The 14,573-nt window shown below is 38.5% G+C and overlaps 1 protein-coding gene across 1 annotated transcript; it reads left to right on the top strand.

Annotated features, from left to right (window-relative positions):
* Window positions 1-6,833: 6,833 nt before the first annotated feature.
* Window positions 6,834-7,357, top strand: LOC148166032 (uncharacterized). Its single transcript, XM_088049486.1, has one exon. The coding sequence runs from the start codon at window positions 6,834-6,836 to the stop codon at window positions 7,260-7,262; it is 429 nt and encodes a 142-aa protein (XP_087905612.1). The 3' UTR covers window positions 7,263-7,357.
* Window positions 7,358-14,573: the final 7,216 nt, after the last annotated feature.

Here is a 14,573-nt window from a genome sequence, read left to right as displayed (position 1 = left end):
GGCGGCAAAATTCAATTGTTTTTCAAAGGTGATTTGATGGACAAACATTTATAGACACCCTGTACATATCTGTAGGAAGCTATAGAATTAGAAACAAATATACCATCAGCAGTAGTCCAAGAAATGCAACCATCAACTGTCCAAGAAATCCAACCACCAGAGTTTCCGCTAGCAGGACCATCAAACTCACCTCCGCCATTAGAATTGTATTCAAAACAAAAAAAAAACATTCACTAAACGTAAAGTTCCGCAAAACACAGAAAGTTCAAAAAAAAGTAGGTTTGGCAAAAATACACAATGATAACATAGAAATTTTGAAAAACATTAATTCAAATTTGGAGACCATCGCAAACGTCATGCAGCAAATACTTGCAACTATGCAACAGTATCAGAACAAAGGATAATGTAGATTCTGAAGAGTTATTGTTTTTGTTTCACTTTTTATATTGTTTATTATTAGTTTAGTGTTGTTACAAATTAGTCAGATACGTTACTGTTGTTTAGGTTGTTAGTTTTGGTTTTGAAAATAAAGATTTATTATGTTTTGTCGCTGTTGTTGACCTTGTTGAAGTATAACTGCAGGAAAAAGATGAGGAACATTTCGTTCAATCTCATCATCATGAGCTTCTTAATATTCTTTCTTTTAATAGACACCTAATTTTAGAACACCTAGAAGAAAAAGTGAAAATACAGCTAATAAATTCTAATAAGATGTTTACCAATGCATCTTTCAACGATATTTCGTGCACACTTTAGAGTATCATCATATCGCCTTTCAGGTGTTTCCTCGATGGTATTTCCAAGTGGAGTAATGAGCTATGGCTGTTGTGGATAGCCACTGTCTCCAATTAACCAAGATCGTTCATCACCTCTTTGGTAGCTATTTTCCAAATGTCTATATATAGCTGAATTCCTCCATATAAAAGAGTCATGAGCTGCTCCTCCAAAATTAGCATTTACATTCAAAATTTCCATCTTACTGTCACAAATAATTTGAACATTTTTTGAGTGGTATACTTTTCTATTAAAATAAATATGCTCATCTTCTGTAGGCTGTAAGATCGCCACATGGTTGCCATCAATAACACCAATAATGCCGGGGAAAGTTGTATTTTTCAAGGAATCTGCGTTTTATGTCTTGTTTTTTTTTCTGGTTCCACAGGAAATTCAATCCATCAGGTGCTACTGTCTCAAGAGCTACAATTACTTCTTTAATTGTTTTGCTAATTGTTTGTTGTGCCACAGCTATGTGACATTCATTGCCAATGCCTTTCTGGTATGATCCTGTACCGAAGAGCCGTAAAGCAGCCAAGATTCTGTTTTCTATAGACAGTCTTGTTTGTTTTCGTATCGATTATAAAAAAGGTCTTCATTCTACTACAAGATTTAGATAAAGGTCTTTATTCAGTCTAAACAGTAGTCGAAATTCACAATCTGGCAAATTCAAAACATCTGCTCCGTTTCTTAAAAAAACTCTTTCTAACTTTTATTGGTGTTTTCAACGTGCCTCCTCTTCGTTAAGAACTTGATACAAAATATGGCATTCATTTTGAAAATTTTTACTGAATTTGACGTTGGTTGTAAAACGAAACACTTAAAAATGCCGATGATTTCAGGTAATTCTGTAATGTTAATATAATGACATTTCTATCGCCGAAAACCGCCGAACCGTTATAGAAAGATTGATAAAGAGCACGATCATAGAATAAAATAAAAAAAAAACTTTCCTTTCCTTTTTCTTTTCTACCTCTATTTCCAAATGCTTACATAGACCCAGTGCAGATTGTTTATACAAAATTTAATGAAGAAAACTTAAACTGGTTTGTTAGCAACACGCGAGTGTATCCTCCAGACCATTTCCACGCGGTCTTGGGATTGGTCAACTTTGTCATGTCTTTTCTCAGTTTCTGTCGGAGCTGGAACTTTTTGTTCAGCAATTGGCACATTCACACCTTTTCCCGATATCCCCAGTTTTTGGCTAGGCATGAGTTCGGGGACAGCCTGTATAATGGATCTAAAATAATGTTAAAGGAAATAAAATCAATTACTTTAAGAATTATTGATAGTAGAAATTTTGTTCAAGGACCTTTAAAAAACTTCCCCAAAACAATCGGTCTAAACGAACTTAAAAAAGGTTATTTTCCACATTTTTTCAATACAACAGAAAATCAGAACTAATATTGGAAAAATACCAAATACAAAATACTATGGTGTTAATTCTATGAAAATAAAAAATAGGCCAGAGTTTTTAGAATGGCATAAACAAAAAAGAAAAGAAAATTATTTATTTGATTTTAAAAATGAACTTTATGATTATTGTAATTCTGATGTGGATATATTAAGAAGAGGATGTCTTGAATTAAGAAAACTATTTTTAGAAATAGCTAACATAGATCCTTTTAGATACATTACAGTTGCTGGTGTTTGTATGGCTATATATAGATCAAAATATATTAAGAAAGATACAATTGCAGTTGATAATCTAAAAAAAGATCAATATTCTCAACAATCAATTTCTTGGTTGAATAGTTTTCATAATCCAAATATAAAACATGCATTAAATGAAGGTGAAGTGAGAATATGTGGATCAAAAGTTGATGGTTTTGATGAAAAAACTAATACAGTCTATCAATATCACGGTTTTTTTGGCATGGTTGTACAAAATGTTATAGTTCAAATTTTATTAATAATAAGAATAAAACAACTATGGAAGATCTTTATAAAAAAACAATAGAAAGAAGCGAGCAAATAAAAAAAGCTGGCTATAATTTAATAGAAATGTGGGAATGCAATTGGATTAAATCTAAAGAATATAAAGAAGAAATGAAACAAATTAAAAGCAAATATAAAGAAATTGAAGAACTTAATCCTAGAAATGCATTCTTCGGAGGAAGAACTAATGCTACAAAACTGAAAGTTAAGGGAAAGAAAATGAAATATATAGATATTTGTAGTTTATATCCAACAGTACAATGTTATGATGATTATCCAGTTAGACATCCTACTAAAAAATTCAAACCTCCAACATATAATTTAAAATGGTATGGTTTAATAAAATGTGCAATTTTACCACCAAGAGCTTTGTATCGCCCCGTTTTACCTGTTAAAAATAAAAGGAAATCTGGCGATGAAAAACTAACATTTCCATTATGTCAATTGTGTGCAAAATTAAATAATTCGTGGACCACGTCCACTCATGAGGGTCGAAGGCCGAATCAAAAAGATAAATGTACTCATACGGAATCTCAAAGAATTGGCAGAGGAATCTGGTGTACAAACGAAGTAAAAAAAGCAATTGAAAAATGATACAAAATAATAACTATTGATGAAGTTTGGCATTTTGAACAAAAATCGAGTTATTTGTTTAAAGGATATGTAAAAACATTTATGAAAATAAGGTTAGAGACAAGTGAATGGAGAAATTTGCTTTGAAATCACAATAGTATTTTAACCATTCAAATTACCCGCTAAAAAGCACCTCCAAATGGCAGAACCAAATGTCATTGGTGTTTCTCGCCTTTTCTATAGAGCCTGCGCTTCTTGACCTTATTGTTCTGTGCTGCATGCTGTGCCAAAGTGTGGCTAAAATACTTATAAAAACACAGATAAACACCAAGTTTTAGATAAAATAAATCTGAAAAACTCCATGATAGAATTTTGATAAGAAGCAATATGCTAACCTTTGTAAATGTTCGTTACCAGCGTGGGCGGGATCCACCCATACACGATGTTACAATAAAAATTAGACAAGGTCAATTCCCAGATGTGGAGTGATAACTTTCAGCGCTGGTTTTGAATCCTCTGTGAAAGAATTTACCAGCTACAACGACCGTGGGAGTCATATAACCGAAGTAAGAATGATGTTCAAAGACAAGGAGGACATTGTGTTAAGATTCGGAAATGTCACCCAGCAGTCAGAATTTGCAACCGCCCTAAGAACACTATCTATTTAATTCTTATTGTTACAATGTTTGTAGCAATCGCTCCAGCGCGGACCCTGGAACCCCCCTACCAACTTTAGAATAGTTTAATAGGAGTGGTAATAAGTTAAAACTATTTTAAAATATTAATAAATTCCATTGCTCAACCGTATTTAATTTTGTACTGAAGTGGCCCAACAAAAAACAAACCAAAAAGATGAATTTTAACTTTTAACAAAGGTAGGTACCTTGAAAAACGGATAGATTTGATAAAAAAAACGATGTGTGTTGAAAGAGCCTAACAGGAAAAAGTCTTTAATACAAGGGAAATTCCTAATTTTGAGTGATATTTTATAAGAAATGTCAATTTGAAAGACATCACTTATGATAAAAAACCGAAATTAATTGCAGATTGTTTATATTTTTTGCCAGATGATTTTAAAGAAGTTTCGGATATTTATCGAAGACCTTCAGGTGATGTTTTAATAGTTGTTAAAAATTTATATTATTTAATTGATTTTCCAAGTTTTAATGTTAAAAGTGGATACAATGGTCAATCTATTGAAAATTTAGGAATACCAAAAGGAAAAAGAATTGATGCAATATTTAGAACTTATTCTGGAAAAACATATATTTTATGATAAAGTCTTGTACATTGAGTTTGATGAGTGTTTGCTTAGATCAAAGAAAAATGGCCTTATTTCAGAATTATTTGCTGGAATACCTCCAAATATAAGCATATTTGATAAATTTGACTTGACAGTTTTCGGATTGAAATGTGGGCTTATCGATTAAATAATAAAACTAATTAATCGTTTGTGATCATTTTCATATGATTTTATCACGGAAATAATTAACTGTAATTATGATAACTTGTTAAACTAATTTGAACTTGGCGCGCAGTGACAGGTGAGGGCACTGCGTGCTAGCAGAGATAACTTAGAGATGCTCAAGTACGGGCACTTTTCTACTCCTGAGAACTTGTCTGGTCGACTTGCCGGCCTGGTTCGTGTAGATGCCGCTACTTGTCAAAAGGCGCTCGATTTAAAAACTGAACTGAGGTTTCATTATTCAAAGTAATTTTTATGAATTACATTAAAATCACAATTTATGTTGTTTATTATCTAAACGATAATAATTAACATAAATTGTAATTTTAATGCAATTCTAACCACTTCGCATTCAGATTAATGTAAATAAAACTCTTTGGTTTAACAAATAATTTATTACAATAATTATTTTCAATTTCAAAGGAAGTACAGACTATTTTCTTGTTAATAAAAAATCATATATTACACAGTTAGAGATCTTAAGACTACAATATGATTGTGTAATAACATTTTTAAGACTAATATACATACATAAATAATATAGTTACGCAGGTAGGAATTTTCATTACGTCTTAAAAACACTCAAGGGATTCGCATTTTTCAGTGTGAATCATGGACAGAGTTTTTAGGGGTTTTGAGTCCTGACGGTGAAACCCTCGGAGAGTATTAAAGGAAATTATCGTTTGTACAAGTAGAAGTGCCACAAAACCAGAATGCGATTTGCAAATCTTGATAACTAGAAATATGACAAGAAGTGAACAATAAAAACTAAAATAATGAATATGACTTGTCTGAATCAGAACGTTTTATACGGGGTCACCCCAATCAGCTAAATTTGACTTATAATTTTAGAATGGTATTCTTAAAACGGATAAAGACGTAAAGATCACTTGGAAAACAAACATATAACTAGCGATATTGAAATTGAAAACTTACGTTAAGTCCACATTTTGAAAATTTTGAAGAACGTGTTGTTAATTGTAAATTCCGTTAATTCTTTAAACTTTATACGCATGCGAACTAGTTGCAAATTTGTGCAAATTTTTACTACAGTTTCCTGTTTGACTGACTTTTGACAGTTTAGCGATTGGTATCCATCTAATATCATCCGCTGGTACTAAACGCGATGGTAGGGCCATCTATTAATTAAGCCCACCTAAACGGCAGAGTACGATATAGTGGGAAAAATGCGCATCAGACAGAGACACGAGATTGCTTTAAAATGGAATAAATTCTGCCATAAGACTTGACGATCTCGAAGTTATCTCTGGTGCTAGGGACATTTAGTGTTGACAGGTGACAGGGCGGGAAGAGAGAAGAGAATTGGCGGTACAACTCGCGTGGCGTGGCGTGAAGACGAGGAGTGTGTTAAAGTTTAGTTGTGTGGCGTACCGAGTTAATAAAATTTCTAATTTTCTTACACAACGTTTTCCTAGTTCTAACACATCAGAAGTGGGATTGGCACTTGGCTCACGGTAGGCGATAACGTGGGAGAAAATTAGGTTATGGCGCATGGGGGACCTGGCTCTGGCGCTGGGTTTGGGAATGGCGATACCCTAAACATCGGCGTCGGCGAAAGGTTGGACGAGGAGATGGAGGGTTTGGGCGAGGTGAGACTGAACTCCTTCCTCGTCAACAAGTTGTTGAGAGGCATGGCGGCTCTAACTGATCGGATGGCTGGCGTAGAGCCACGGGGCGAATCAGGCGAGGAAAGGCAAGCGCAAGGCGATGGGCAAGTCATGGAAGATCGGGTGTGGGGATCCGGAGGGTTGACTGGTTTTAGTCGTGCGGCGTGCAACTTGATTCCAGCGTTAGACCCCGACGATCCTGACGATAACATCGAGGCGTGGCTCGCAATTGTCGAGCAGGTGGCGGAGGTACATGGTTTGTCCCCAGGCGGTAGGGTACTAGCCATGCAGCTGAAGCTGGAAGGGCAGCGAAGCTCTGGCTGCGGCGAATCGGCATGGCGCAACGCCCTTGGGAGGAGTGGAAGGTGGTGCTGAGGACGGCGTTTCCCAGGCGGTGCTCGTTCGGCGTCATGTTGGCGGAGTTAGTCAATAGGACGAAGCAACCGGGCGAGACCATGACGCGGTACTTCCAAGAGAAGCTGGTGTTAGGTTCCAGATGTGGAATCGAAGGCGAAAAGGCGCTCAGCTGCATAATCGAGACCCTTCCGGAGGAGATGAGGGGTAATGCTAGGGCGCAGTATTACTCCACTCCGGAAGACCTGTACAGCAAGTTCCTCTCGGCGATGGAGACGAGGGTGTCCAGCAAGATGGCGTTGGTGCCCTCAAGGGAGGCTCCGAGGACGGAAGATGTGAGGAAGAGGACGGCGTCCATGGCGGCAAGGACAACGGCGGCGGAGTCATCGGAGCAGTTGAAGAGGCGTTGCTTCAACTGCCAAGAGATGACGACGCATCTCAGCAGGAATTGTCCGCTTCCGAGGAGGGATAGGTGCATGGCGTGCGGCAGGACGGGACACTTGCGCAAGGACCGCCCAACAATGAAATAAATGAAAAGTAAAAAATCAATAAAAAAAATCTAGAATACTGTCACGCAAAAAAAAAACACAAAACGGCAAAAAGCAAAAAAAACAAAATGACCGACTAAAGTCGCTCGGGCCGGCTGGTGACAAAATTACGCCGGTAGCTCAGTCTGGGTGGGTTCGTTAAAACTCACCGACCCGACAATCTTGAGGGCGCCAGGATCCTCCGGCTACGACTTGCGAGTACCCGGATCCAAAGTACTCGGTGTAGCTTACCCGAACGAAGAAAAAAAAAAAAAAAACGAAGAGAATACTAACCAGGAACGAATATATTAAAAAAAAAACACTAATAAAACCTAAATAAAAAAATACAGGAAAAACAAGTACTTAATTTGGACGTCGTCTTTACACCGGCAATCGTTGCTGGTAGATTTACGACGATTCGCTGTAGACCGAACGCTTGCGCAAGCCGACGGCACACCGAAAATCCGCGCAACAATTCAATCGTACAACCTCGCAATTACCGGGTCCCGACTTACAAGAACGTCTGTACAAATAATAAAAAAAAAACAAAAAAAATGACTAAATGTAAAACGGTTGATTACAGTGAAGCTGTAATCTCCCAACTACTAATTACGATTAACAATTAACAAGGACGGTTACGGTGAAGCCGTAAACTCCTACAGAAACAAGTTAACAAAACGATGACACGATGGCGTTGATACGATGACTCGAACAAAAACGTGGATAAAACGATCTGACCTTGACTCCTACAGGTGCCCCAACAGCTCCTCCTACCGACTCTCCTTTAGATGCTCCCGAGTGGTGAGCCTTCCAGAATCCAAAAGGGAAGAGGTTGTACGGCTTGGTCAAAACGGTCAGCAACCATCCAAATTTCGAACTTCCAGTTCGCACTCCCAACCAAAAGGGGAGGAAAAAAAAAACGAAGCAGAGAATAGCCCAGAATAGAACAGGCTAGAACAGACTAGAAGGCCCTAGGGTGGAAAATATCCTTAGGAAGATGAATTCACTGGAATACTTTACTTACTACGATGGAAAGCGGCCTTAAAGTTTTCCACGTGGTTCACGTCGTGGTGGATTTATTCGATCTCGAGCCCCGACAAATTCCAGTTGCCTCCAGGAACCTTAGTGACCCAATCCAGATACCAATGCACCAATCAAACCAAAAAGGCCACTAAGTCACACTCAAAATTCCAAAATATCGAAACATTCTGGAGCACCGTACGCCTCGAGATCTAAAACGCAAGAGAGCTACGGAACCAGAATGGCTGCTATCGCTTCTTTGGCTCTACGTCACATTTCGTCATTGAGAAGGTGACCACTTGACAGGTGAAAATTTGGGGTTATTTGAATCAAAACAAAGAATGAAAGTGATCGTAAAGAGTAGCAAAACGAAGCCAACGGTAAGTAAACAGCTGGAAAATTATTCATCAACCAATCGTAGACCTCAACGCACACTATGAACAAAATAAACAATCGCAAGAAGGAAAAAAATAGCAAGAGTAGCACCGTTGATGTTACGGTTAAAAAGAAGAACGACCCACGACACGATCAACACCAAGCAGGCGAACGTGGTTGTGAAAAGGAAGAAAATAGAAGTTAGAAAAGTTGAAGCAAAGATGAAAACTAAAGAGTTGCAACCTAGACAACCCCGAGGAACTTGTAGCAGTCCTCCAGCTAAAATTCTGAGGCTCAAACGTATTCCTCCAGTCACCTCCGAACTGGTACCTAACAAACTGGTAACTATTAACATAATTGAGCAGAATTCGTAACGGACCATGTAACTCGCCATGCGGCTACACTAAAATAGGCAACCAATAAATTACAGGCGTCAAAAGGTCACGAAAATCAACCCTTTCTAACACCTTCCCTTTTAACTCGAAATTGTCACGTTACAATACATTGCACTGCATTGAACACTTGATTAAACTAAAGACAAGGAGAGAATGGAAGATAGAAAGACCGAATATGACCGACAAAAAAGGAGAAGAGGAAGAGGTAGCGTAGTTTACGACGAAAGAGATTCTACGGCGAGGTAATAGAAAAATATTTAACCGAAAATTGACGGATTGTTGAACATGACATTTAACGAAAACTCTAAAAAGCAAAGCAAAAGAAGACTACTCACACATTGAACCGATCGCATTAAGCGAGTTAGTAAAAATTGGGAACGAATTGCACAAAACCAAAACGAATGAACAACCTTATGGGAGATCTTTTTTCACCAGGGCACATGGATGACAACTACACTGTTATTAGTACGTCTATTCAAAATTCCAATACCTACTCCAAATATAATTATTTTGTACACCCGTTATAAACTGAACACTGCCGCAGATAGACAGGAAAATTCAAAGAACATGTATAGAGGAGGTCTGGAAAATGGTAACAACAAAAACAGCTACTACCTGATTGTTAACGAATTGTTCGCGTACTGTTAAATTTGTAATAGCCAAGCCTCTTGGTTCTTTAATTTGTTTTCCTTGGTACATTTTATTATTTTTTTTATTCTAAAATTTTCAAAATAATCCAAATTGAAATTAATGGAGCTCATTTATAATTGTTCAAATCTCAAAATGTCATAAAGTTTTTTTTATGTTTGTTTTAAATATGGCAGCGAAAACACCATACATATATAATATAATTCTAATTCTCGAGGATATTGAAATATTGAAATATTTATTCGCAATTCACGAGATTATATATTATTATATAATTATATTATATTATATATTAATATAATATATTATATATTAATATATAATATTATATATTATTATATATTATTATATAATTATATTATATATTATTATATATTATTATATATTATATTATTATATAATATATAATAATTTGGTAGAGTTAATAAACAATTGAAAACTTAATTTCCCCATATTTCATAGCTGTAGCACTAAAATTACCAAAGATACGAATTTTAAGGGAGGATTTCTCATATTTCCGATTTGCCTTGAAAATAAAAATTTCTAAAATTTGTGTCTTTCGAGCTAAAATGTTGCAATTTGGCAGAGTTAATAAACGATTGAAAACTAGCAATTTCCTCAAATTTTATAGCTGTAGCACTTAAGGCCATGTTTAAATTAAAGACGATTTTGGGGGTGACCACAAAATGACTGTAGTCCCTAAACCTTGAATCATACATAAAATTCACAAACTTATACCCATTATAATTCATATTATACAGGATGCTTGGTAAGTAAAGCACCCAACTGTAACAGCAATGTTATGAAAGTGGTAGTTTCGCAATGGTCCTGAGATTACAGTAAATCATTTCTTGTTACAGCGTTTATATCTTGGTCTAGATCGGAACAAAGGACAATTTGAATGGTTTTATAATTTCGTATACGATATATTTTTCGAATTAAATATTCAGCATCAAGTACATTTGTGCCGCCATTGACTAATGTGACAGTTGTTTGGCATTCTCGTTTTTTGTCAAAACCAAACCACTATGTTTGCAGTCAGATCTTTAATTATTTTTCGAGTTTTAATTGGTCAACTTTGGAATCTTATCACTTTTACACGAAAAGCAATAAAAAGGTGTAACGCGATACGCGAGATGGCACCAAACAACGTTGCCAGGAGCCCATTTTTGTTGAGAGAGAAGACTTTTGTTTTTGGAATCTATAAGTTTGACAATACAGAGTTTAATAAGTTACGTGTGTAGTTTCTTTCCGGAAAAAAGGCGCGTAACAATTGGCGCCCAACGTGGGGCAGAATCGATACGCGAGATGGCACCAAACAACGTTGCCAGGAGCCCATTTTTGTTGAGAGAGAAGACTTTTGTTTTTGGAATCTATAAGTTTGACAATACAGAGTTTAATAAGTTACGTGTGTAGTTTCTTTCCGGAAAAAAGGCGCGTAACAATTGGCGCCCAACGTGGGGCAGAATCCTGAAGCCGGAAAGACAGTCTTAGAAGAAAGGAAACGGCGGACGGCGGGAAATACAACTTAAGATCGCGGAAAAATTCAGAGGACGCAGACATGACGAACATTGTTATGACGAAAGAACAGTTTGCGCAACTGTTGAGCCAACTTAAGGCTCCCGCAGCTCGCGATGAAATCGCGACTCCAGTGAGGAAAGGAAACTTTGCAGAGTGCAAAAGTCGGTTTCGGGGTACGAAGGAAGAATCGGTAGAGGCGTTCGTCGACGCTGTCAAGATTTACAAAGAGTGTGTCGACGTATCAGATGCTAACGTACTTAAAGGTTTGCCGATGCTCCTGGAGGGTGCGGCAGCAACCTGGTGGCAGGGAACGAAGGCCACTGCACTCACGTGGGATCATACTATCGAAGCACTAACTAGAAGTTTTGGTGAGTGCAAAGCTAACTACAAAGTCTTCAAAGAACTGTTTGCTAGACAGCAGGGGGGGAAGGAACCCACTGATGTGTTTGTCAGTTGGGCGAGGGCGTTGTTATCCAAGTTAACCCCAGATCCTCCTCTCCACAAAACGCACCAGTTAGACATGGTGTATGCACTGCTTCATGTGAAGATCCGAAAGGCCATCGTAAGACACGAGATCAACTCCTTTTAGCAGCTCGTACAGAAAGCGCGCCAGATCGAGGATATGTACGGTGAAGAGAGGGAACTCCCAAATGACAGCAAACCACGACAACGCATCAAGTGCTTTGGGTGTCAAGGATATGGGCATACACTGAAAGAATGCCGGAAGACAACGCGGAGTGATGACGCGAGACAATCAAGTCCTATCAGTGTTGGGCTTATTTGCTACGGATGTAGAAAGACTGGACACATTCGGTCTCAGTGTCCTGAGAATAATAGAAGAACTAGAGCTACACCAGGAGCTGAGGCGACAGAAATACTCTCAGCTGACCTGGAGGAAGCAAGCTCGAGAGCGTTAATGTCCATAGAGGTGAGTGGAAAGAAAGATTTGGCCTATGTGAACTCAGGGGCAAAGCGGAGCATTGCAGGTCACAAGTTATACGAACATTTGCATAACCTAGGCCTCCCATGTTTAGATAAGGAACAGGTAATCACGCTTGCGGATGGTTGCCCTAAGGTGGTGCAGACCAAAGTATTCGAAGTAAGGGTTACCCTGAGCGGACGCAGTATGAGATTCAGTTTTACTGATGTTCCCGAATATACCGACAATAAGACTCTTTTGGTTGTGGATTTTATAAATCAGGACAACATCATCTTGAACTTGCCGGGAATGAAGTGGCGTTTTAGGGATGAAGATGAGTGGTCTGCACTCTACAATGAGCCCCAAGAACCGTCGTCGGTACTAGTAAGCAGCGTGGATGTCGAACCACTAAGAGCCGAAGAGGCATGTGATCTAAATGACGAGGAGAGACTGCAACTTGTAGAGGTGTTGACGAGTGTGGATTTACCTTCAGCGTCACAGCGTACAGTGCGAGAAGAACAACTGCAGGATCCGGAGCTTGCGGAAATCGTCGCCACTCTCGAGGACTCAGAGAGAGATGGAACAAGGTGGACCGATCGGGGATACCTGATGAACAACGGGGTATTGTATAGGTACTCCCCCGACGAAGAGGAGGACGAGCCTCAGTTGGTTGTCTCAAAGTCGAAGATCACTGAGAAACTACAGGAGTTTCATGACTCGGCGATATCTGGTCATCCCGGGGTCGAGAGGACCTTAGACAAATTATCACGACGCTATTTTTGGTCGACGATGAGGCGAGACGTCAGAAACCATGTTCAACGGTGTCTGGAGTGTCAGCGTTATAAGAGCAGTAACATGAAGCCTGCTGGTCTTTTGCAGACTCCAGTGATGGCTCAAAGATTCGAGGTTTTAGCAATGGACCTGTTCGGGCCATTACCTGCCACCAGCAAAGGTGAACGTTGGGTCTTTGCTGTAGAGGACACAGCAACGAGGTGGATGGAGTTGTTTCCACTCACGTCCGCTACCTCTGAGGCCTGCGCAAAATGCTTGGTAAATGAGGTCATTTTACGTTACGGGACCCCGCGCAGGGTGATAAGTGATAACGGAGTGCAATTTGTCGGCGAGGTTATGTAAAAGGTGTCTTATTGTCTTGGGTTCAAGCAGGCGCTGACTCCTCTGTACCACCCAGCGGCAAATCCCGAGGAGAAGAGGAACTGTGACCTCAAGACGCAACTGGCCGTAATCGTGGAAAGGGAGCACACTAAATGGAGTGAGGCGCTACCCGCTGTACGTTTTGCCCTCAACAGTGCATTCCACACCGGGGTCGGACAAACGCCAGCGTTCTTGTGTTTCGGACCCCTTTGGAAGTCCACGATGACCTACGCGTGGTGATTGAGAATGAGAACTTTGTCGCGGAGATTACGCCGTACTTAAAGACGATTTCGAGGACCCTCAAGTGCGCGCGTGAACAAAATGAGAATTCCCAGGATCGTGCTAAACGTTATGCGGATCAAAGGAAGTGTCCTGGACATGAACACGCCGTGGGTGACAGGGTTCTCATCGATACTCATGTTCTAAGCAAAAGTAGTGACCATGTTACTAATAAATTTGTTCCCAGGCGGGATGGTCCCGATGTTATTCTTAAGGGCCCCACAAACCTCGTTCTTGCACGACGTTTCTGAACGACTGTTTGAAAACGAGGTCTGTGGGTAAAACTGTCGGTTCAACACGACGGCCTTAGAAGCTGCGGAAACTTTGCTTCATCTTAGTGAATCTGTAAATCCTAATTCTATTGTTAATAATTTGTCTGTTTAACCTCTACTCAAACTGAAGAAATCCCAAAATTCCATTCAAAGTATGTGCAGGTTAACACTTCATATTTTCAAGTATTAGATTTAATCCAGACAGAAAAGGCATTAAACATTTTAACTGGTTTACCTTCGTTCAATGTATTGGAAGCTTTGGGTAATGCATTTCTAATAATAAAAAAAGATACACGTGTTCATAGGTTGTCTGTTAAAGAAAGAATTTTTATTAGTTTTTATAAAATTGAAATTAGACTTAAGTTATTCGGCTCTAAGTGTAATGTTCGGCGATATAAGCATCAGTACATGTAAAAGGTTGTTTAAGGACACAGTTTGTATAATTTCGAGTATATTAGAAACTTTTATTCAATTACCAACGAAAGAAAATATTTTAATGAATATTCCAAATTGTTTCAGAAATATTCAAAACGTGAGAATTGTTTTAGATTGTACAGAGGTTTATGTGCAATCTCCCAAAAAACTTTGCTGTAGAATCAAAATGTATTCCCACTATAAAAAACATCCAATCTTAAGTTTAAGTCTTAAGGGAATAAATCAATATTGATTAAACAATATATTGTATCAATTGTTACTGAAGTTCTGTTTTGGAAATGAAATATAAGAAAACAAA

The sequence above is a fragment of the Gnatocerus cornutus genome, unplaced genomic scaffold, assembly GCF_029298725.1.
Source record: "Gnatocerus cornutus isolate USDA-ARS CGAHR unplaced genomic scaffold, icGnaCorn1.1 ctg00000033.1, whole genome shotgun sequence".
Taxonomy (NCBI): domain Eukaryota; kingdom Metazoa; phylum Arthropoda; class Insecta; order Coleoptera; family Tenebrionidae; genus Gnatocerus; species Gnatocerus cornutus.
This window is presented reverse-complemented; position numbering and strand designations above follow the sequence as displayed.